Source organism: Chaetodon trifascialis, chromosome 9, assembly GCF_039877785.1.
Source record: "Chaetodon trifascialis isolate fChaTrf1 chromosome 9, fChaTrf1.hap1, whole genome shotgun sequence".
Classification (NCBI taxonomy): Eukaryota; Metazoa; Chordata; class Actinopteri; order Chaetodontiformes; family Chaetodontidae; genus Chaetodon; species Chaetodon trifascialis.
Window position 1 is genome coordinate 5,422,699 of NC_092064.1, and position 21,710 is coordinate 5,444,408.

General features: G+C 41.3%; 2 protein-coding genes across 4 annotated transcripts in view; one reads left to right on the forward strand and one right to left on the reverse strand.

The window, feature by feature from the left end:
* Positions 1-1,413: 1,413 nt before the first annotated feature.
* Positions 1,414-10,675, forward strand: LOC139336882 (porphobilinogen deaminase-like). 2 transcript variants are annotated; one of them, XM_070971181.1, is made up of 14 exons: positions 1,414-1,595; positions 3,673-3,726; positions 4,102-4,174; positions 4,865-4,914; positions 5,087-5,142; positions 5,535-5,612; positions 6,067-6,144; positions 6,234-6,309; positions 6,481-6,594; positions 6,690-6,728; positions 6,842-6,961; positions 7,048-7,101; positions 8,007-8,093; positions 8,232-10,675. In XM_070971181.1, the coding sequence occupies exons 1-14, from the start codon at positions 1,572-1,574 to the stop codon at positions 8,403-8,405; spliced, it is 1,077 nt and encodes a 358-aa protein (XP_070827282.1). In that variant the 5' UTR covers positions 1,414-1,571; the 3' UTR covers positions 8,406-10,675. The 2 variants fall into 2 exon arrangements, with proteins under 2 accessions (XP_070827282.1, XP_070827281.1); XM_070971180.1 differs by lacking the exon at positions 1,414-1,595 and adding an exon at positions 3,485-3,555.
* A 2,294-nt stretch (positions 10,676-12,969) lies between these two features.
* Positions 12,970-21,710, reverse strand: part of LOC139336677 (ubiquitin-associated and SH3 domain-containing protein B-like) — a 43,701-nt gene continuing 34,960 nt past the window's right edge. For both annotated transcript variants that reach the window (XM_070970851.1, XM_070970852.1), the window contains exons 11-14: positions 21,301-21,445; positions 19,365-19,471; positions 19,128-19,237; positions 12,970-16,623 (exon numbers count right to left, since the gene is read on the reverse strand). In XM_070970851.1, coding sequence (XP_070826952.1) covers positions 16,486-16,623; positions 19,128-19,237; positions 19,365-19,471; positions 21,301-21,445 — 500 coding nt within the window. In that variant the 3' untranslated portion in view covers positions 12,970-16,485. The remainder of the gene's footprint in view (positions 16,624-19,127; positions 19,238-19,364; positions 19,472-21,300; positions 21,446-21,710) is intronic.

Genomic DNA, 21,710 nt, shown 5'->3' on the forward strand with positions numbered 1-21,710 from the left:
TCAAAACATTTTTCTTTTTTTAAGTTTCTGCTGACTACAGAATATTTCACTGGTCTGTATAAACTATAAAGATCAACAAACTATTCAGCTCGTTCTGCACGATACTAGTGAAACGAGAGTTGCAGTGCCCTTCTTTGACCACCAGATGTCATTATTTAACGTGTATATGAACGATATGGAGGCACACTGTCAGCTCTATTTACTCAGTTTGAATGGGAGGTTTTAACACGTTTCACTGTCGTAACTGATCACCTTTGTCCAAGTAGACTATGGGTGTGAGTGCCAGCCATCTTTAATGATATCTGCTTCCATTCCCTCCCTGAAGACCGTCTCAACCTTTGTCCTTGGCAGTGGGCCTATCTTCTCATTGGATGTGGTGGATAAAGCTCTGACTTGACATACAAGAGCAAAGTTGGTAGACAGGTAGTATTTATTATGCCCACATCATCAGGTCACATCTGAAAAACACACTACCTTTAAAATAATCTCTCTGATTGAGTGTGTGTCCACAGTGTTGATCTTTACTGTCGTCAGTAAAGTGCTCCTCTTTCTCTTCAAATTTTTTAGTATTTTTTTTAATCAAACAAAATGTACAAACATTTCTATCCAAATTAGACCATCGTCTTAAGAATTCACTGCACAGATTAATATCATGAATTGTTTTGAAATGTACTTCCTTTATTTTAGGTAACAAATCAAATGACAAATATCTAGTTCTAACTTTAAAAGTGTCCACTATTGAAAACCTCTACAATAAAACTTTTCTGTTCACAGGAAGAGGAAGAAATTTTTTTTTTGTAATTGATGATCTCAAATTTTTGTTCCGACATTCTTACAAGTTGTAACTGTCAATAAACGAAATAGCAGATGAAGGTATTTCACAAGAATATCGTAATATTCCTTTAATCATATTTGTCAAAGTCACAGGAACAGCTAAAGATTACTATACTATAATCTATATACACAGTTCAAATTATTATTATTATTATTTTTTTAAATTTTTTTTAAATCAGTATGATGGCACTATTACCCAAACGCCTTTCTCCATCCAGTCTTTCTAAAGATATATATATAAAAAAATTCATAAAGATATAATAAAGATTTTGTCTTATGTAAAAGATACCTGTTTTTCAGGATTGTAGCATTATGTGGAGTGAAATTAGGTTATGTTTACAAAGCATTTCCCAGCAGAGTTAAACCTGCATACGATAATCTGATCATTTAACAGGCAAATTTAAGGCGTCAGAATCATGAAAGTAAATGAATTTCTCCTACTAAAAAGATAAGACGGTGAAAATAAATATGGTTCAGAAATGTGTGCAACCATCTTATTTGTTATGTCAATGTGACACTCTTGCATGCTATCCGAAACAGGAAACTAGTAGACGGAACACGGAAATGCCGTTGGCCAACAGTGACGTCACAGGCTCCGCGTTTATTCATTGCGGGTCTGTATAGTAGAGGGGCGTGCTGACTATTTTCAAGGATTTCATGTTTTCTGATATCCTCTGTGTCGAACAAAACGCCGTGTTGATTCGTGCAATACTGGCAGAGTGAACCGGATCAGCGACATGTCGGGAGAAGCAGTCTCTCCGGTAGGTTTTAATCAAAGTGACCCGGCGGTTAGCAACATGCATGAAGCTCCTTCAGTGCTCGTGGAAGGCGAGCGCCATTTCCGCATGCGCCTCATTTGGAGCGCGGTGATTGGTGCATCCGTTTGTCCGTATCAGTTCTCTGTTTCCCATTGGCCGATTAAACCGAGATGAACGTTCTGTCAAACGATGTTGGGAGCAAAAGCATAAACATGCTTGAGGCTTTGGAATGACACCGTCTTGACTACGTAGTAGATCCAGTAGGTTAATGAACCACGATAAAATATCATATGAATCTTTTGTGAACATTGTGTTAGCAGAAACCCCAAAAGATACCCTAAGATTAAGATCTGGTCAAAACTCTGTCCATGTCCATCTGCTCAAATCTTCCAAACAAGAATGTTCACGTTGTCCACTGACACATCGAAACAGAGCTGATGTCGGCGACTTTTTATGAGGCAAAACTTTGTTTGAGCTGAGATCTTTGTAAATTCGTTAGTTTACCGGGAAGCATTGTTTGCTGCCCCCGCCGGCTTTGTGTGCTTTGGGTCGAGGTCTGCAATTAAACTGTCATTTCTGTGTCTGCGAAACAAACAACTAAACAAAAGTTCAGTTTTCAGCAGATTAAGAACTGTTTGTTCATTACATGATGAAGTCATCTGACTCCAGCAAAGCAACAGTAAAATAAAACATTTTTAAATGCAGTTTTCAGACAAAAGAAGAGAACAAATGGCCAAAAAATCCATTTCACCTTGCTCTTTAGACACGATCAGAAGTTAGATATGATTTTATCCGTAATCACATAGCTAATGCATGGAGAAACATAGAAACTAACTGACTTAACTTTGAAATAATTTGATAAAACTAAGCCATTGAAACTCATTATGAAATGTAGAATCACAATCAAGTTTACAAGAAAATTTGTCAAGAAGATTTTCACTACAAGGATTTTGTGTCAGTGTTCTGATGCATAACAATAAACATAATGTAGAAAACGTAAGGATCGATAAAAAGAAGGTACCACAAGCCAAGAAGAATAAGTGCAAAATTAACACAAACATGAAATATATGCAAAAAATATTCTAAAAAATCTATTAATGACAGCAATGTGCAGAAGTTCACAGTATAAAGTATAAAGAATGTGCAGTATGCTCCATAGTGATCGTAGTAATACAGAATAAATGTGTTTATTGAACACAATGCTGTTACTCTATTGTAATTCATATGAAATGCTGATTGTAAAATGTGAGTTAATAAATGAGTTATTTTACATTGTATTCCAGCAAAATGCCTCAGTGACACTTTCCCTTCATAGACTCTTTGATGACTCCAATGACAGTAAAGGACACACTAAAAGCTGCAGTTTGCTAATTAGACATGTAGTCACCGTTTTCCAAGAGTAAATATTTTTTTGGCTGGCCTCAAGGGTAAAAAGGATTATCTCCGTTTGTACACACACAGAAACACGCTGATGTGCGATGTGGTTTTTATATCTTTCCATCAAAGGAACAGCAGTGACAAATATGCTTTAAATGTTCATTTTGCTCGTATCCTTCAGTCTCAGCCTGTGGCAGCCAGCCTGGTTTTGGTGGCTGATCGTTATCAATCAGAAATAAAGAGTTGAAGTTAGTAACCACACAACACTGCATATCAAAAACCCTGTGACCACACCTCCCACACAAGACCCTCCTCACTGCCTCTCCCTGCCCTTTATAACGGATGAATGAATTGGAACACTTATCTTTTGGGACCAGAGATATCTTGGGGTGGAGGTCCTGAAGGCGGGCGGTGTCTGGTAAAAAAGACCACTGTTCAGTATCGAAAGGCTACATGACCTCAGTCCTGCTTCTTACCAAGACACAGCAGGCAGTCCCAGCCACACAGCAGACACAATAGGCTCTACAGTGCAGACGCTCAGTGTGGACACAGAGTTATGGAGGAAGGACCTTACAAGTACATCAGGGTGAGACGAGCAGAGACAAGGTTTCAGCGCAGTGATGGAGAAGCTGTAGAGGTGGTGTTGATGTGTCGGAAATGTGAGTTTAAACTCTTTTGGCTGATCTCTCTTTTGTCTTGGCAGGATGGGAATGGCAAGGTCAGTCGGGTCATCCGGATTGGAACCCGCAAGAGTCAGGTACAGTACTTCAGTCTGAAGTTACTTCCTTTTTAAACACTTCACAGACTGGACGTCATTGCTGCTTTAAATGTTTTTCTTTGTTTTAGGTTTTAGCTCTAAGTTAAGCCGCACAGAGCTGCAGAGTGTCAGTTAATTGTGAATTATCTGATGCTCCTGTCCTCCATGCTGGTTCAGATACAGAGGAGCTGCTCTCACTGAGATAACATGGTTCAGGCCCAACAATGTTTTTTTTTAGATAACTGTTCCTCCTCCAGATGTCAGCGTGAGCATCTTACTGGTTTGATGCTCACTCACTCTGTGAATGGGTGAATATTTTACAACTATCAGTGCAGTTTGTGTTAAATCAAACACTGCTTTCTTCCTCTGTCTCAGTTGGCTCGCATCCAGACTGACAGCATAGCGGAAAAGTTGAAAGAACTGTACCCGGAGATCCACTTGGAAATAGGTGAGGATCATCCCGGCCTTCATTGTCTGTCAGAGGACCCTGTAGAGGATTTGTAGCTGTGTCACAAACTGGTCTGTCCATCTAATCTGTAGCTGCTTCTCTTTTGGCGTCTGAGCTCCACATTAAACCATATAGCAAATATGTTCAGGTCCTTTTGTTTACTTCAGTGTCCTGAGGGAGTTTTCACACTCAGCAGCATATTCAGACGTCACTGTAGCTTTTGTTCTTGCAGAGTAGAAACATGCAGTGTTTCCTCTTTCCAGTTACACTTTCCACTCTCTGTCAGAATGTGGTCTTGTGAAAGCTGCTTGTTGGTCATCCAAACTCTGCGGCAGAGCGTTAATTGTGTCTAAGCATATTTGTCCTTGCCGCTCATCCAGTTTGTCAGGTCTTTAGCTGTATAGACTGTTGAGATTAGCTGTTTTCATCACTGTGAGCACAAATTAACTTAGACACACAGTCTTGTCTTTTGCTTCAACAGCAACAGCAACAAAAAAAAATTAGTTTGTTAATGTCTCTTGGAAAGCGCAGCACTCTGCATCTTCGTCCATTCTGTATTCATGAATTGCCTCACAGGCTGAGTCAAACGGTCCCACAGACTGTATACAGCCAGGAGGGCGGAGGTGTCTTTAATGACATGCTGTTACTGGTTAATCATATAATCGACTCTCTTTACCCTCTCTCTTTCAGTTGCCATGTCAACAACTGGAGACAAAATCCTCGACACAGCTTTATCGAAGGTGAGGCCACAAATCAAACATGTTCACCTCTGCTAACATCTGCAAACCACAGAACCGCCACATGCTTCAGAGTTCACTTCATACTCACTGCTCATTGGAGGATTAGATTTGATAAATGTAAAGTATCAAACTAACAATAAAGTCACTGTTTCTTTTCTTTTTGAAAATACAGATTGGAGAGAAGAGCTTATTCACCAAAGAGTTGGAGAACGCTCTGGAGAGGAATGAGTGAGTGTCACTGGTGTCATCTGTGGCTGACACCACTCTGGCTTCACACCATTGTTTTACCAACACACACCAGCGGCCAGAGTTTCACTGCCAGGGCTTCACTTTGAATGACTTTTGCCTTACAAATAATTTGAGCCGGTACTTAACAAGTATGAATTTTAAGCATTTGTGTAGCAGGGAAATGTCTGACTATTAGTCTCAGTGACTCAAGCCAGGGTCATGTGAAAGTCCATGCTGAGAGAAACCCTTAGATTCCTTCCACTGCCTCAGATGTAGCAGGTGGCTCTTTGTTGTAGCTGCCTTGAAGAACACACACCACTGAATGGCTGTATTATGAACCATGGAGCATAATGGAGCCCGTATATGTGACTGTGTTCCTGCATGTCCCACAGGGTCGACTTGGTCGTCCACTCGCTGAAAGACCTTCCCACCACTCTGCCTCCAGGATTCACCATCGGAGCTGTGCTGAAGTGAGTGCACTCTCACAAGCAGTGTGCAGCATGTCTGTACAAAGGTTTGGTGAAAAACGCTAAATACAAGCATAAGATAACTCCACAGGGTCCATTACATTTACATAGTGGTCCCTATTATGAAAATAGTTTTCAACTATTTTGTCTAATCATCAGTTTATTTTTAAAAGACAGAGCATGTGGAGGACAGGAAAGGTTGAGAGCACAGTGTAAAACCACACCAGGAGCTCTTTATTGTGTCCTTCAGGCCTCACTGTCACTGCAGTGCGGTGGAGGAGATCATGTATGCGTGTGTTTGAACAGTCCCTGTTGGTCCTTAGTGGAGCTCAGCATAAGTCAGATATCACCTACAGTTCACCCTGCAGGTCATTATAGTATTTGCTGTGAACCTCATTGTGGTTGTCATTTCTCCAGCTCTAACCGCTCACTGTCCTTTGCCGACTGCTGCTTTTAGGAGAGAAAACCCCCATGATGCAGTGGTCCTGCACCCAAAAAATGTCGGGAAAACTCTTGACACTCTGCCAGAAAACAGGTACGGTTAAAGAGAAAATTCAACAAGTTGTGTTTGTCTTTCCGCTCACATCCACAGTTTGGAAAAGTAAACAGTGTCTCTTTGTGCAGTGTGATTGGCACCAGCTCGCTGCGCCGCGCCGCTCAGCTGAAGAAGCGATTCCCCCACCTGGATTTCAAAGATATTGTATCCTTTCAGAAAGCATTCAGTTGTCTGTCAGAACATGATAATAGGTGAAAGTAAGATGTGAGTTATGTCAATTTGACTCCACTCTAACATGCATTTGGCCCCCAGGGGAGAGTGCAAACAAGCCAGAATGGACGCAGCGTTTGTGTTTTCCTTAGCTGTCGTCTCTAGCGCGGGAACCTGAACACACGTTTGAAGAAGCTGGATGAGCAGGAGGATTTTGCCGCCATTATACTGGCTGCTGCCGGCCTCAAGAGGATGGGCTGGGAGACGCGGATCAGCCAGGTATAGTTCATCGTCATGTGAAGTCCTCCCCGTGAAGTCTTTGGGTGACGTTTCTCATCTAACAGTCAAACTGTCTGACTCTGTCCACTTGGTAGGTCCTGCCGCCTGAAGACTGCATGTACGCTGTTGGACAGGTAAGAACCATGGCCTGTCAATATGACCAATACCTACAGAAGAAAATAATAGCTGAAAATACTATGTAACATCCAGTGTTGTTGAGTAAAAAGTCCATGTGTGTGTGTTGCAGGGGGCTCTAGCAGTGGAGGTTCGGGCCAGAGATGCAGACATCCTGGAGATGGTGTCTGTCCTCCATGACACAGACACTGTGCTTCGCTGCATAGCTGAGAGAGCCTTCCTCAGACAGCTGGTACAGCAGACACACACACATTGTCTCATTTTCGCATTGCGTGAATATGGACGTCTTTGTGTATTCAATGTAACTGTCCTCTGTAGGAGGGCGGCTGCAGCGTTCCAGTGGCTGTACACACTGAGGTGAAGGACTCCCAGGTGAGAACGCTGAGTAGACGCAGACACAAACACGCAGACATTTTGCATGCATGCAATTAACCGTTTGCTACGCCCTGCCCCCATCAGTTACTGTTGCTACACCTGTCAGGCCTTCTGTTCTCACACACATATACAGTTTACAGCAATGATGGGTTCTTGATTTACAGTCACTGACAGATGCTATCAGCTATAGCTCCATGAGTTGGTTATCATAGTGCAGAATGATCATCCCTGTTTGGATGCTGTAATAGAAAAACATCCTTAGACACAGAGGTTAGATTCCTGCTTTATTCTTCAACTCTAACACAAGAGAAGACGCTCTGAGGACGAGGATGAAGTGAGGGGTTTGGTTGATAAGTTGCTGGAGTGTAAAAATACCACACATCGCTGCTCCAGTCTAAGGCTCTTCCTAATGTTACCTGTAAACGCACAAAGTGATGTGGTTAGAGGTGTTCTCCCAGGCTTTGAAGTAAAATTATGTTGGTACAACTGTAGGTGGTAAGCTAGTTAGCCATGCTAACACGCTAGCATTGACGTCTTGTGTTTCATCCACTCCTCGTTCCTCTTCTGTTTCTTATTTTGGGGAGGTCTCGCTCTTACAGCAGCCCCATGCACAGCACCTCAACTTGTTGAGCAGCAGCCCAGTTAGACTACCAAGCACCGATTAGACATGCTGTTCAGTGGAGGGCTGGAGCAAATGGTCAATTTCATGCCATGATTCAGTTTTTGAAAAAGGCCTGACTGTGAGTCTGCCTTCAGCCTGTGCCCCATCCTCACCCCGCTCACAATGAGCAGCTGTTTGCTGTTTGAACTTGGAAATAAAGCAGACTGGGTGAAAAGAAATAGTAGTGACTTTCATATTTTGTTCTAGAAGTTGAAGGTGAAACTTCTTAATGTCTCTCCAGCTCTACCTGACTGGAGCCGTGTACAGCCTGGATGGATCAGACAGTCTGAAGGAAACCATGCAGACCAGCATTGCTGCTGCTGACAAGGTAACAGCTGAGAGGCCACTGATCACATGACTGATGCATAAACATTAAGAGACTGGATGGAACACGTAATGAAGGTGAAGTTGTGTGTTCTTCATTTGTGCCACATACCAAACTTTACACTGATGATGTGTGTGACAGAGCCAAGAGAAGGTGGACGAGCGGGTCCAGCGAGTGGGCGTCACAGCCAGCAAGATCTCAGATGAAGACCAGGACCGGGCCGAGCGGCTGGGGCTCGACCTGGCCAACTTACTGCTGAGCAAAGGGGCCAAGGAGATCCTGACGGTGGCCAGGCAGCTCAACGACGCCAGCTAATCCGGCCCGGCTGAGGGGCAGGGCTCCGGAGGTGACCTCGAGTGCGTCATTCAGTCACAGCCTTGTGTCAAGTAAAAACTTGAATTCCTTTTTTTTTGTTGCACATTTCATGTTTGAGACAAAGAATGGTGACTTTCTGCTGCACCTGGTTAGCCCAGTCAATGCCAGATAAATTGTTGAGGATTTCAAACACTACTTGGACCAAAGTTGTGCTCAGTGTGGTACAGTGCTGCTAAACTGATTGTCTTTATCAGCTTGTTCAGGGTCACCGCACTCTGCCGCACTCGTGGTCCTGGTTCCAGCCTGTTCTTACACACAGTACCTCATGGAACCTTCTCCTGAGCCATGCAGAAACTGCCTTACTGGGATATCATTCAGAAACACAAAATGGCCTTCAAACATTGTCACAGCACTCACAGTACCTTCACTGACTGATATCCTCATGGTTAAACCCTGTTTTGTTTTTTTAAAACATGTCAGAATAGTAAAGAATGACACTAAGATTCAGCACGCTCATCCCTAAGCTAGGATGTGGCATCAGCGTCCATCTTTGTTCCCCCCAGCAGGGAAAAGTTAATCCAGTCTTCTCTAAGCTCTTAGCTGCATTCTCGTTTGGAAAAGCTGGCTTCTCACGGTACCACAGATGAGTTATTAGCACGTGGACACATTTTTCACTTTGGAGCAGACAATGCTGCAGTGAAATGAGGCTAATTTAGGTGAGAAGTTGAGAAATGTCAATATAAATGTCCTTCATTCATCAGCTGTAAGCTTCAATGCCAAAAGTCAACCGTGACTTTGCGTCTCCTCCAACTCCTTCCTGGTCATTAGCGCTCGATCAGCTCTCAGCCAGTGTAGTATTTTATCACTTGTTTAACGCTGCAGCAGTCCCTGCATCTGTTTTCAGTTTTCTGCTCTGATTTTAAATGTCTGTTTGAATGTGTCTCGGATGCAATAACAGCACAGATACAGCAGTACAGCACCATGTTAACCATCAGCTGTGAGCTTGTGAGTTTTAAATACAGTGTAAATGCGACAGTTGCGGATGAACAGTCGTATAATGGACAATTTAAAAGTTAAATAGCAGCGAACCTACTCACCTGCTTTCAAGAACTAGCTATAGGGTGAATTACTGTGGTGTTAGACATGTAAAGTAGCCAAATAGAGCTTATTTGATATAAAAAGATCTGATTATTTCTTTGTTTTACAGCTGTATTCATTACTCTGGATCAAGACTTGATTAATGACCATTAGGGGCTCATTCATGCATATGGTTCTTGCAGTTGTGGTGCAGTTTGACTGAATATTCAATAAATAGTACAAAAATGAACCTCATCTCATAATTATGACCTCTTCATCTCACAATTGTAATCATTTTCTTGCATTGATGAGATAAAGATGTTGTCATCATGGGATAGTATATGTATCCTCAGAATATACATTTTATCTGTCTGAGATCTTTCTCTCCTAATGATGAAATATGGATCTCATGCTTAGTTTTCTTGTAATTATGGAGTAGTTTTTTTATTAAACAATAATTGTGAGATATGGCTGTCTTAATTATGAGATGCTAAGTCAGAATTAAGAGATGCAGAAGTCAGAATTAGAAGAGCGTGTACTTTGGTGAATGCAATTGTATAGTTCATCAACAGCTATTCAAAATTTTAGCAGGTTATGTTTTTGTACATATTAAGATATAAAAGAACTCTGTATTTGCTGTAATGTTGCCCTGCAAGATGCTGTACTCCACATATCAAAAGTGAAGTGTTTCCAAAAGCAATAGATTTTCAACACATTGACCTTAATGAATTGCCTCATGAAGTAAATATATGTCTTGAATGCCACCGTTTGTCTTTCTACAGTTTCCATCAAAGTGCCATCTCAGTAAATGTATCATTTCTGCATATCAGCCTTCCATATCTGCCTCGTGAGGAATCACAGTAGACTCTGTATCATTCTGTGTCAGTACAGCCACTGTATAGTTAGTGTGATACCACTGAATTTCTCTTATTGTATGCTATACTTAATTTAAACCTCCTGACACAATGTGAGGTAACGTTAGCCATATTTGTTGTTCAGCTTTAATTTCTGCATGGATTAATGTAGAATGTCTCTGTATTTAGACTCTCCATCATAGTACTCATTGTTGCATCGGTGTGTTCATGACTTAACAGTGACATGGTATCATCAAGTGTCTTTGTTTTGCCACTTATGTGAACATCATGTCAAATTAAAGTGCTGATGTCAATAAACAATTGTCAGTAAAGTCCATATCTGCAGTTTTTGTGTTCTATGTATTGTAATTAATTGTATATCAGTGGATGGCTCAGACGCTTGTTACAGTTTATTTACACCTTAGACCAATATGTGTGTAAAGCACAAAATATCAGTACCACATACTCTCGACTGAATAGTCTACAGCCATGCCAGCAGCTGGCAACCATCCAACATTGCCAGAGTTCAAACCTAAATTACAGTTTTACTTCACCCAAATGTAGACAAAGGTAAGACACAACAGCTTATTTTACTGCTCATTTCAGCAAGAGTCACATTCTGCATGCCTGCATCAAGGCACTGATTGCAGTGAAAGACTTCGGGCCTGTCTGCAGTCCAGACCTGTCCCCCAGGACGTGAGGTCATATATCAAGCAAGAATGGGAAGAATAAATGTTGCTATTGTCTGTTTCTGAAAACCATGAATATGTTGAAACTTCACATTTCTTCATGTGCTTTCCATTCAAACATTATGTTTCAATTTACAACATCGTTGAAGTCTGGTTAGTAAAACCAGTGGTTAGGGTTAGGAAAAGATGGCATTTTGGCAGAAAATACACAGTTTGCTTGCCACACACATGGCTGGACTGCATCACTTTGAATCTACTGAAGAGATGTTGATATGATACATAAGCAATGTACAAATAGTACATATTCATGGATCGTAGATTGTATTTATTGTGGAGACCCTGCTGGTAACATGGCAACAGGCCCCTGTCCCAATGTTTCTGCAACATGTTGCAGGCATCAAATCCACAATAAGTGTAGATTTACAAGAAACAAGAAAATGTATCAGTTTGCATATTAAATATATTTAGGATTTGGAAGGATTTGCAAATCATTTTAACTTTTGTGGCTGTTTTACACAGTATACCGACTTTAATGGAATCAGGTTCTTGCAGAAAAACAAATCAACCAAAGAAATCAAATTTAAAACAACACACGTTGTTATATGTATTTCCCTCTTATATATGCCTTTACTGCATTATTTGAATGAAAAACATAATATGTTAAAATAGTAATTCAACATATGTTGAATTTCTATTTAAATTATTATGTATTATTATTTAATTATTATTATTTTATGTCTTTGCACTTAAAGTCTTCCATAATAATACCATATCTTATAATACTGTGATGTCTACCCATCTGTTCCAGGGATCAATTCAAGTTTCTTAATAGCATTCTTCATTGTTTTGTAATTGTTTTTTTTTTTCTTTCTTTCTTTCTTTTTTTTTTTTTTCGCTGGCTGACCTTGACGTTTCTATCTAGCTTTACTTGACTTTGTTTGTCACAGCACTGATGTTGTAGAAGCTGTATGTGATTTTAGCAGCGCTGGATCCTCATAGTCATTAACAAATCTGCAACAAGGTCAAATTTAACCAGCTGGGGACTGCACATCTCTCACATTCAAGCCTGTGGCAGCACAGGTTTGGATACAGGAGGTGCTTGTAGGGGTTTGTTTACTGTCCATTCTGATACAACTGCAGCAAAGCACACGGTGGAATGATGATCACAAAGGAGAAACTGTAGGCCGTGTGTCACAGCGTGGACAGACTGAATGTGCAGCTGATTTAAGGGGAAAACTCCAGCAAGCTTCACCAATACAGAGTCTGGAGTTTTTTAGTCATTGTGAAACATACATTTAGAAATGATCTTGGCTGATTATAGATAATACTTCTTTTCTGGTGAAGCACTCGTCAGTGCATCCTCTACCTTCCACACATGTACGTGTTTGTGTGGGCTGCAGACGCAGTGCTGGGCTCCAGGTCAGTCATTTGTGAGATGACTCCTGTGGAGAGAACAGCTTGGGGCTTCCTGTTACAGCGCTAACATCCCACTCTGCCCCATCACTTTCTCTCTCATCACACTTGAGTTTTTACCCTTGAAGGCTTGAATGATCCACTTGGCTGGCAAAGGAAAATGAGTCATGGCCTGCACTAATGGCTCATCTACTGTACAGGCCAGAAAAGTACTCCAGCGCAGGGTCTGACAGGTCTGACAGGGCGAGGAGCCAAGACTGACATCATCTTTTATATTCTGTCTTGGGTCACAGCCAGCATCTAGCCTCCACCCCTCTGAGGAGCTGCGGGGTAACTAAGCATCTGGTCATCTGCTGCAACTACTGTAGATGGAGAAACAGGAGGGGTGATGGCACACGATGGTGTGGTTATCCAACAGCAACAGCGTCTTTACTCCTCCATGATTATTCACATACAACTAAGAGTGTGCCTGCAACATTCATTCTGGATGAGGAGGTTGATTCTGGATGCATTCACAAACCAAACACAGGGATGTAGAATTTTATTGGATTTGTTCACCTTTACAGTATTTGCAGTGCAGGTGCAAACCAGACGGACGAATAGTAACCTGTTGTTTTACAATGTTATTGCTATGTAGAAAAATTCTGTTTTATTTCAGTCAGAACAAAACCAAACTACCAATGAAAACTACTGCTACAACTCATCCAATATGTTACTGACTCATGACAAAACATGAAAATGTGAGAGCTGTTTCATAAAAAGGATGCTTTGTTCTTCACAAACACAACACAAGATAAATTCAAGACTAAAATAAAACGTACATGAAGCCTACACACACTTCATCTTAAATTACACAACAGCAAATATTAATTTCAACAGAAATAACTTCAATAGCTGTACACATTTGGTGATATGTTCAGAAAATAAATAAGGAACACAGGAACAACATGCCTTCTTCTATCCTTCTGATGGTTCACTCGACAGATCAGTGCATCAGTTTATGGAAGAGAGCGGTTTGTAACTGTTTAATGCTGCTCCAGGACGTCATGTGAGGAGCATGAATCTGAATCTCATTCAGCAGAGAAAAGCCTTTCACATTCCTGTAGTAGCAGCAGCACATGTCTTCCCAACGCCTCTGTCATTGTCTGCCTGTGTCAGGAAATTCATGTTTATTGGGAAGTTTTCCAGATAGGTGCTGCATTTTCATCCTGGCTGAATTTGAAGATGAGAATCTGAAAAAGTTCCCCGTTGGACAATAAGCCAGATTTTAATAATGCTTCAGAGAGGAGAGCCTGTGAGGAGCAAATCAAGTTGGGATGCAGTCAGTAAAGAATGTGTTCACATGGCTTTAATTTTCACAAAATGTCATTTATGTCTGAAACAAAGCAAGGTGTGAAGTGCTCAGAATGCTCTTTAAATGTAGAATTAACATTTTCGGTTCAATGAGAAGACTGATTTCAGTCTCACCAAACTCACCAAAGCTCATTGTGTGTATCCTGGAGCTCTAATAAATGAGCCGAGTGTATACTTCCTCATAAAACATTTGCAAAGATGATTTTTGGAGGTATTTTAAATGCAGCATCATTTCCATCCACATCTGCTTGCTAGCAGTGTTTGTTGGCACATTTCTGCTGATCTTAGCATTAAACCTGCTGCTCTGTGTGACACCATTCACTGTGCATTGTGTCATCCATGTGCGTGCATGTGTGTCCTCGTGCATGTCCACTCATAGAAAAACAGCTCCATGATGCTACTAGAGGCCAAATGCTCCTCAGGGAACCTTGAAGCTAGAGTGGATTAGCTTGTGTTAGCATAAAAGGAGGAAGCAGGGAGAAATATCTCTCAAGGCTCGAAAATGTTATCAGCATTGCAAAGAAAGTCTTATGATGACTTCAAAACATGCAACTTTCTGCTATCATAACAAGCTACATGTGTGATGTGCGTCAAGTATCAGCCTGAGCAAACTTTCTGCTTCTGTTTGCATGTGATATAGCTTGCAATGTCTTTCTCTGTAGCCACGAGGGGGCAGTCAGAACACCGGGAGACATCACTTTAATTCAGAGAGGCACTCACAACAACACAGTCACTCAATCACTGGAACACTTTTCAGAGCTGCACATACACACGAACATCTTAAATGCAGTCGACACCTGAGATACAGAGCATAAATTCTTGCATGCTGTTGAAAGTGATGATCCTCTATATCAATATTTTTGCTTGTAACATCTGAAAGAAACGTTTATCAATAAATAAAAAAGGTGACTGGAAGACTTAAAATATGATTATTTACAGCTACTCTGAACCCTTGAACAACATTGAACAAACGCACACTGAACATGTGCTGGACCAGAATCAAGAAGCTACTGTATGATTGTCAATAGTGCAGGTTGTGCTGTTATAACTGGCTATTTCATTTTTACAGACACTACATAAATGGTAGAAGACACTGCTATACTGAATGTGCTACATGTGGCACAAAAGAGAGAAAACGTGCGGCCACATTATGCAGTTAGCATCAGGAAAGTCCCTGATGAAGATCTGAAGCCAATGCTGATATGCTGTCCGCCAGCCACTGAAGTAGTGCAAGCAGGACGAGGATGCCCTTTGAAAAAACAAACGATCAGTACCATCTGTTTCGATCCTGGTCAGGAGCCCTGTGGTTCAAGCTGAGTCGACAGCCCATGTGTACTTATTCACATGAATGATGAAGTGGAAATGCTGCAGGAGAGCAGTACTGGTATGATATAACACTCCCATTACTAATTCTCGAGTGTGACCGAAATCAACCTGCAACTGCCTCTTTTTCACACAATGCAAAGTCTTACAACAGTGGCACAACTTTGTTATTGATCCTTCACATCAGTGCCGTGTTCTGACAAATCAAATGGTTTCCAGTATCCTCTGTCAAAGGGACATGCTAACATGTCGAATGTCTAATATGTCGAATGCTAAGATTTAGCATGTGAGATATGCTGGAACTCAACATGTAGCATGTTAACATGGAACATTTTTCATGTTTGCATGTTAATAACATGCTATACCTAATGCAAACACATCTATAGTCACAGCATACATTTGAATGTGCCTGTCACACTCAAGGCTGTGTCTGAAATGACAATTTACCATCTGTTACTAGTGTCCAAATTGTGAAATTTAGCACAAAATGGTGCCCTCAAACATTTGCACAACAGAATGAAACATGCAAACAAGTATGAACAGGTTTTTTGCTGGCAATTCCACAATGCAATGCATCAGATTTGGCAGATAACCAAACTTGCATCTGTGCGACAGTCCACTTGTCAGTGATGATGATGATGACGTGCTGCTCACTACAGTGAATGAGTAAAGCAGGGACTTGTCTCAGACACAGCTGATGTTGACCATTAGCTAACGTAAGTTGAAGCAAGTCAACCAATTTTTGCTGAGTTTAGGGTTATAGTTAGGGAACTAAGACTTTTTGGCTTTGTGAAAATCAATCGAGTTAAAAATAAAACCTGAGTCACCTGAGCTGAAAATAAAGGTAGCTATACTTCCATGGTTTTGTTTTTTACGATGTTCCTTCAGTGTCACACTACTGCTATGGTCTTGTGTACTTCATGGAATACATTCATGTTGGTACAAATTCTTTTCCTCGCTGATCGTTCACAGAGCACACTGTTAGAAGACATGCTAATTTCACAACATTTTCTGAGACTGGGACGACTATATCGACACATAATGCAGCTGGGTATCGGTGAGAGCTCTCCCACACGGTGCGGCTGACACCCATGTTGCCCACACTAACGTTTCCCTCGATCTTCCAAGAAAAATAATAACAGGATGAAATGTGAGCGTGGACGTTTGTTGAAACCAGCCTCAGAGGGACACAGTCAGTTCAGTCAGGACTCGGCTCCTCGTCTTCAGGCGGGACGCTCCTTCAACAGTCTCTGCAGCTGTGACGAAGCTGAGAAGGTTCCAGTATTTTGGGGGCTCTGGTCTGTAACTGGTTGCTGCTGTCTGTGGGAGTACAGTGTGATCAGGCTGGGCAGAGTTCAGGTCAGACAGATGTCATTCTTGTAGAAGCGTCTCCCTCCAGTCAAAGCTGTGGTTTGGTCCATGTGTGAGGGGGAGGATGGGAGGGTCCACTAACTGCCACACCCCCGTGTCGCCCTGCTCCTCACAGGAGCAGAAGCCCAGGTACGGGATCTAAAGACCAACAGAGGGATCAATAGTCAGTTCCTCATGGAAATGACACATGCTTTGTGGGTGAGAGGTTAGGGTCAGGGGGAAGTCTACAGGGCTGGACAAAACTGGCAAAGCAGATTTACCTCCTACAGTAATAACATCTACCTTATGACAGTTGATTTGCTTTTTTATGGGTAAACTTGACTTTTTTGTGTTCTAAACCCTCTGAGGGAATTTATCTACATGAAACTATTGTGCTTGCTGGTGGCTCATTTGACATTTTGCACTCTGCAGCCATCTTGTGGCACAAACAGGAACCTGTTTCACTGTTTGAAAGTTATGAGAGAGGGTTGTTCAGTTTCTGTACTCTGGAATGGATTTGCTGTTCAATGCACCTACAATTGGCCATTATAATGAATTTCTCCCAGAATTATATTCCCCCAGGGTGGAAGAGCCTCTTTTTTAGATCTTGGTCCACCGGAAAATATCAGAAGTACTACTACTAATACTAAAATTCTAGTCATAACGATAAAACATATGTGTGTGGTTATATGGAATCCAATCAAAGATGTCATCAGGAGATATATCAAGGCTTCAACATTTTTTGACTTTTTGAGAATGGTGATTGTAAAATATCAATTATTTCATAAATCTTATGCTGATGCATTTACTCAAGTACCGTACTTCAATACAGTTTTGACGTAGTTGTACTTAAAAACCTGAATTTGCACCTCACTACATTTCTCTGACAGCCTCAGTTTCTTTGCTGATTCATATTTTCTGGAACATGTGGGGCATTGTTCAGGGGAAAAAATGAAAACTTCCGGCCGGAACTGAGTCCTTAATGTAATGTTCATCCTGTTTTAATGCAAATCAACTCATTTCAGGTCTGACTGGTTGAGCTCATTCATTACTGAAAACACTACTGTTACTGACAAAATGAGTTGTTGAGCTTTTCTCTGAAATATCTGCTGCCTCATCCTGCATTACACCAGTCAGCTTTAAAATGTATTGTTGAGAGTGATTTACTTCGTCTAAAATATGTTTAAAAGTCACATTTTAAAATCTATCTCCAGAATAAAGGGTGAGAAGATTTAAAATGCCTAAATAAAAACAAGTCAAATGAAAAACCTCAAGTGCAACATGCAAGGGAGCTTTTTCTTTCTCCTCTGCACCTCATGAAGACTAATGAAGCCCTAGAGCAAGTTCATGCTTCAGTCTGAAGCTTATTTCTCATAACATCCCACATTCTCTCCTCTCATGCACACTCCTTCGTCTTTTTGTGCCTTGTCTGGGGCTGTCATTTAAGATATCAGCTGTTCTCATCAGCTGGTCTTGTCTATCCAATAGCACAGTGACACACCTTCACCGTTAGCCTGTCATCTCGCTGCCGTCTTTTCAAATATGATTCTCTTTTTCTGCTTTAGTTCATTCACGCTGCTGTTTTCCACCTCCCAACCACCACCCAGTCTTCACAGAGTCTTCCGCTTCATCATTCAACATCCTCATCAGCCTAACAGTCTCAGCAGAGTCACCACCACCACCGGTGTCTGGACTCCATGCTGCTGCTCAGGGCGATGCCCCTCAATTACAAAATCTCCCTGTGGAGTCTGAGCAGCAAAGACCCTGTGATAAGACTGAATTATCACATATCATCTGTCATAATAAACAATTATCTTGACTTCATTCACTTCTCTCCTGCAATAAACTTCCTCACTTTGTTTTCTGTGTTGATTTTAATGTGCCATGGAAAATTGATGGCACAAAGAAAAGCAAAAAGTCATTCAGGTATCATCAAAGACAAAAAGCTAAATAATTTCCTTTCAACATGTTTTTCATTTAATGCATGAAAACATAAAATGAAATACATGTAACAGCAAGTGTTATCTTTCACTTGATTTCCTTCATTTTTTTTCATTTAGGCACTTTAGGTCTTCCCTAGATATGCTCTGTTTGGTAACTGGGAAACACATACAAACATGCCGACAAACACAAAAGCCTCACTGACCTGAGTAACAAAAGCATGCACGCCCAGTTTCCCACTAATGAGCAACCCAACAATGAACTGTTATCTGCAGAGCAAGTTCAGTCTCACAGGAATCCACAAACACCGTAAACATTATGGGACTCATTGTGAGCGTGCAAGAACAAGAAACTCTGCAGTTGCCTCCATGTTTACCAAGTCAGGTCAGAGTGGTCACACTGGACAAGCTGGAATTTGAGACTAAGCGTCATATGTGCTTACAGTCACAGAAGATAAAATGTCTTAAACAGAGCATATCTTTAGTGGTATAAACCCTGGCAAGAGATATGATTTTTATGTTGATCAGGTGGATAAAAATGAAAAAAGGTTTGAACATTTTAACAACTTGGTTTGATTTTTTCTTTCATTTATGTACATGGACACTTTACATCATGGAGTTTTAAGTGCATGCTAGTCACAGTGGGCACAGGGAGAGAGTCAGATGGAAGTAAAAGAAAAATCAGATGGACTAGATAAAAAAGAAGACATGCAGTGAACAGACCTTTCGGACTACTTGGATGAAGTCCTTGGCGCTCTGTGGGCTGCGGCCCTGCAGCTGGCGTGTGCAGGCCTCGAGGGAAGATGCGTGGGCTACAATCAGCACGTTGTTTCCTGCGAAGAGTGGAAACCCAGGCAGGATGCAACATCAGCAGTGGACAAACAATAAAGTAAAAGTTCACCTACACAGGCTCAACAACCTCTTCCAGATGCACCAGGAGCTCTGCTGAGCGTCTCTCACCAGTGTTTTTGCAGTCCGACAGGATATCTTTGGTCACTTGGTAGCTCCGGCTCATGTAGTTCTCATACGATTCAGACACAGTGAGCTTGCTGACTGGGATTAGAGGTCTATACAGAGACAAATGCCAAGTATTAGAAAAACAACTGTATGTTAATGATGATGCACAGGAACTGCTTTAGTTTTAGTTTCAGGTTTAGTTGTGTTGAGTGCCTTCCAGCTGAGGCATTGGTTGGCCTTGCTGTACTGTGGTTTGGGGTTGTCACTGCCACTGAAAAAGGATGAAATTCAACACCCATCAAACACAAAAGCAGAGGCTATCTACAGATACTTCAGTACTGCAGAGCTAAAGGAGCATGGCTCTGCAGGGCAGGCAGAGTGGATAGACAGAAGGGCTACAGCTCTACAGCTGCAGGCAGAGCATGTGAACTGTACACCGTGCAAATATTTACTGAATATACAGAAAGCACACACACACACACACACACACACACACACACACACACACACACACACACACACACACGTATATCTATCTATCTATCTATCTATCTATCTATCTATCTATCTATCTATCTATCTATCTATCTATCTATCTATCTATCTATCTATCTATCTATCTACACACACACACACACACACACACACACATGTATATATATATCTATATATCTATAGATATAGATATAGATATATATACACACTGTATATACAAATTCAGGTGCCACAAATGTAATGTGCACAACACTCAAAACTGATAATAAGTGATGTTAAAAAGAGAAAAATAAAACTGAATGTAATGATATTTGAATATGTTTTTGTATGCATCAAATTTTTTGTGAATCGTCACACTATACACACAGAGGCGGAGGTGGGCATAAAGCGATTAGAACTGACACCACTTCACTGTTTTGTTTCTGTGCATTAGAGCCACGGTCAAGGATCAGGGCCTGTTATCAGGGAGCAAGATTAGTGGGTCAGCCATCTGTCTTTGGGCTTCAAGCAGGTTTTCTGAAATCACCGAGTTGGCTCACTTTTAACTCGGTAAGATCACCATGGTAACCTACGCTGCACAGCTAACCTGCTTCAGTGCATGTTAACGTCAAAACAGGCCTTCCACTGACCAATCAGATCACTGGAAAAAGTCATCATTCCAAATCCTGGCACGCATTTAAGTACTTAGTAATTAGTAATTATGTCGCAAATGGAAAAATCTGTTTTTCTGTGAGCATGCATGCACTCTGGGTTTAAAACAAGACTTCTAAGTAACAGAGAAATAGTTAACCGCAATAGCTGCCTGTAAAACAGCAATGACCTATTATCAGTTGCACACAGTGTAAAGTAGCTGAGCAAAGGCTTATCTGAATCTACTGTTTGCTTCTTACAATCCTTCATTTCCCTGTGGGTATTGTGGTTTAAGATAATGTCATGTTAAGTACTCCATGTTCTTCATGTGTTTGTTGACCTTTCATGTGAAAACGCTACGAGCTGGATCAGTAAACTCAGAGCTAACAGAGCAGTGTCATGGTATCCAGGACATCGATGTGAGGTTCAGGAGGGTCAAAGACAGTCAGACCATGTTCTTTGTGAACGCTGCACACTTTTCAGCAAATACTCTAAGTATGAACTTACTTCACTTGATTTTTCAGACACAGGTTTACAGATTTGCTCGTAAAAAGTGCCAAAAAGTATTAGCTGCATGCTAGGCACACTGTAGCTGGGAAACCCATGAACAGCTGCAGGAGTCCAGGTGCTGCACCAACTGACTGATACATTTCCAAGAACACAACTTTCAAACTGCCTAAACAGGACAATGAAGCCATAAAACAGTTAGTTGGAAAATGTGTGTGCTGGTACATCAGATCATTTGATACTGTGAGGTGATGGATTCAGTGACCTGCACAGGGCTTGACTGATCCTGGTAAGATATTTCTATCACCTGTATGTTGTGTCCACGCTGAAGTGTGCTGCAGCCAGGTCGGTGGGAGGTATCCATGCAGGAAGGGAGTTCCCAGAAACCCACTTGGTCCATTCAAAAAGGCCCGGTTCCACTCGCACCTTCAGCTTCCCATCCTGCTGCAGACCTGTTTACACAAACATAATACATCAGAGCTCATCTTAAAGCAAACACTAGAATTACTGCTTTGTGGTTGTATGTCTCCCCCGTCAGTCAAGTAGCAGTTTACATCAATGTCTGTCCAGACAATGTAATATATGTAGTGAAGACTTTGAAGGAACTGAATAAAAGGTATTAACTGTATTTTTTTGGCTAACTGTAAGCTCTCACTATATTGACATGTATGATTCCAGTGAATCATTTCCTGTGAGAAGCATGCTGTCTTAACTCAG

Coding starts and splice junctions, on each gene's coding strand:
- LOC139336882 (XM_070971180.1), top strand. CDS start 3,526: ATGGAGGAAGGACCTTACAAGTACATCAGG. Junction 4,175..4,864: donor GGAGATCCACTTGGAAATAG/GTGAGGATCATC, acceptor TCTCTCTTTCAG/TTGCCATGTCAACAACTGGA. Junction 6,729..6,841: donor GCATGTACGCTGTTGGACAG/GTAAGAACCATG, acceptor TGTGTGTTGCAG/GGGGCTCTAGCAGTGGAGGT.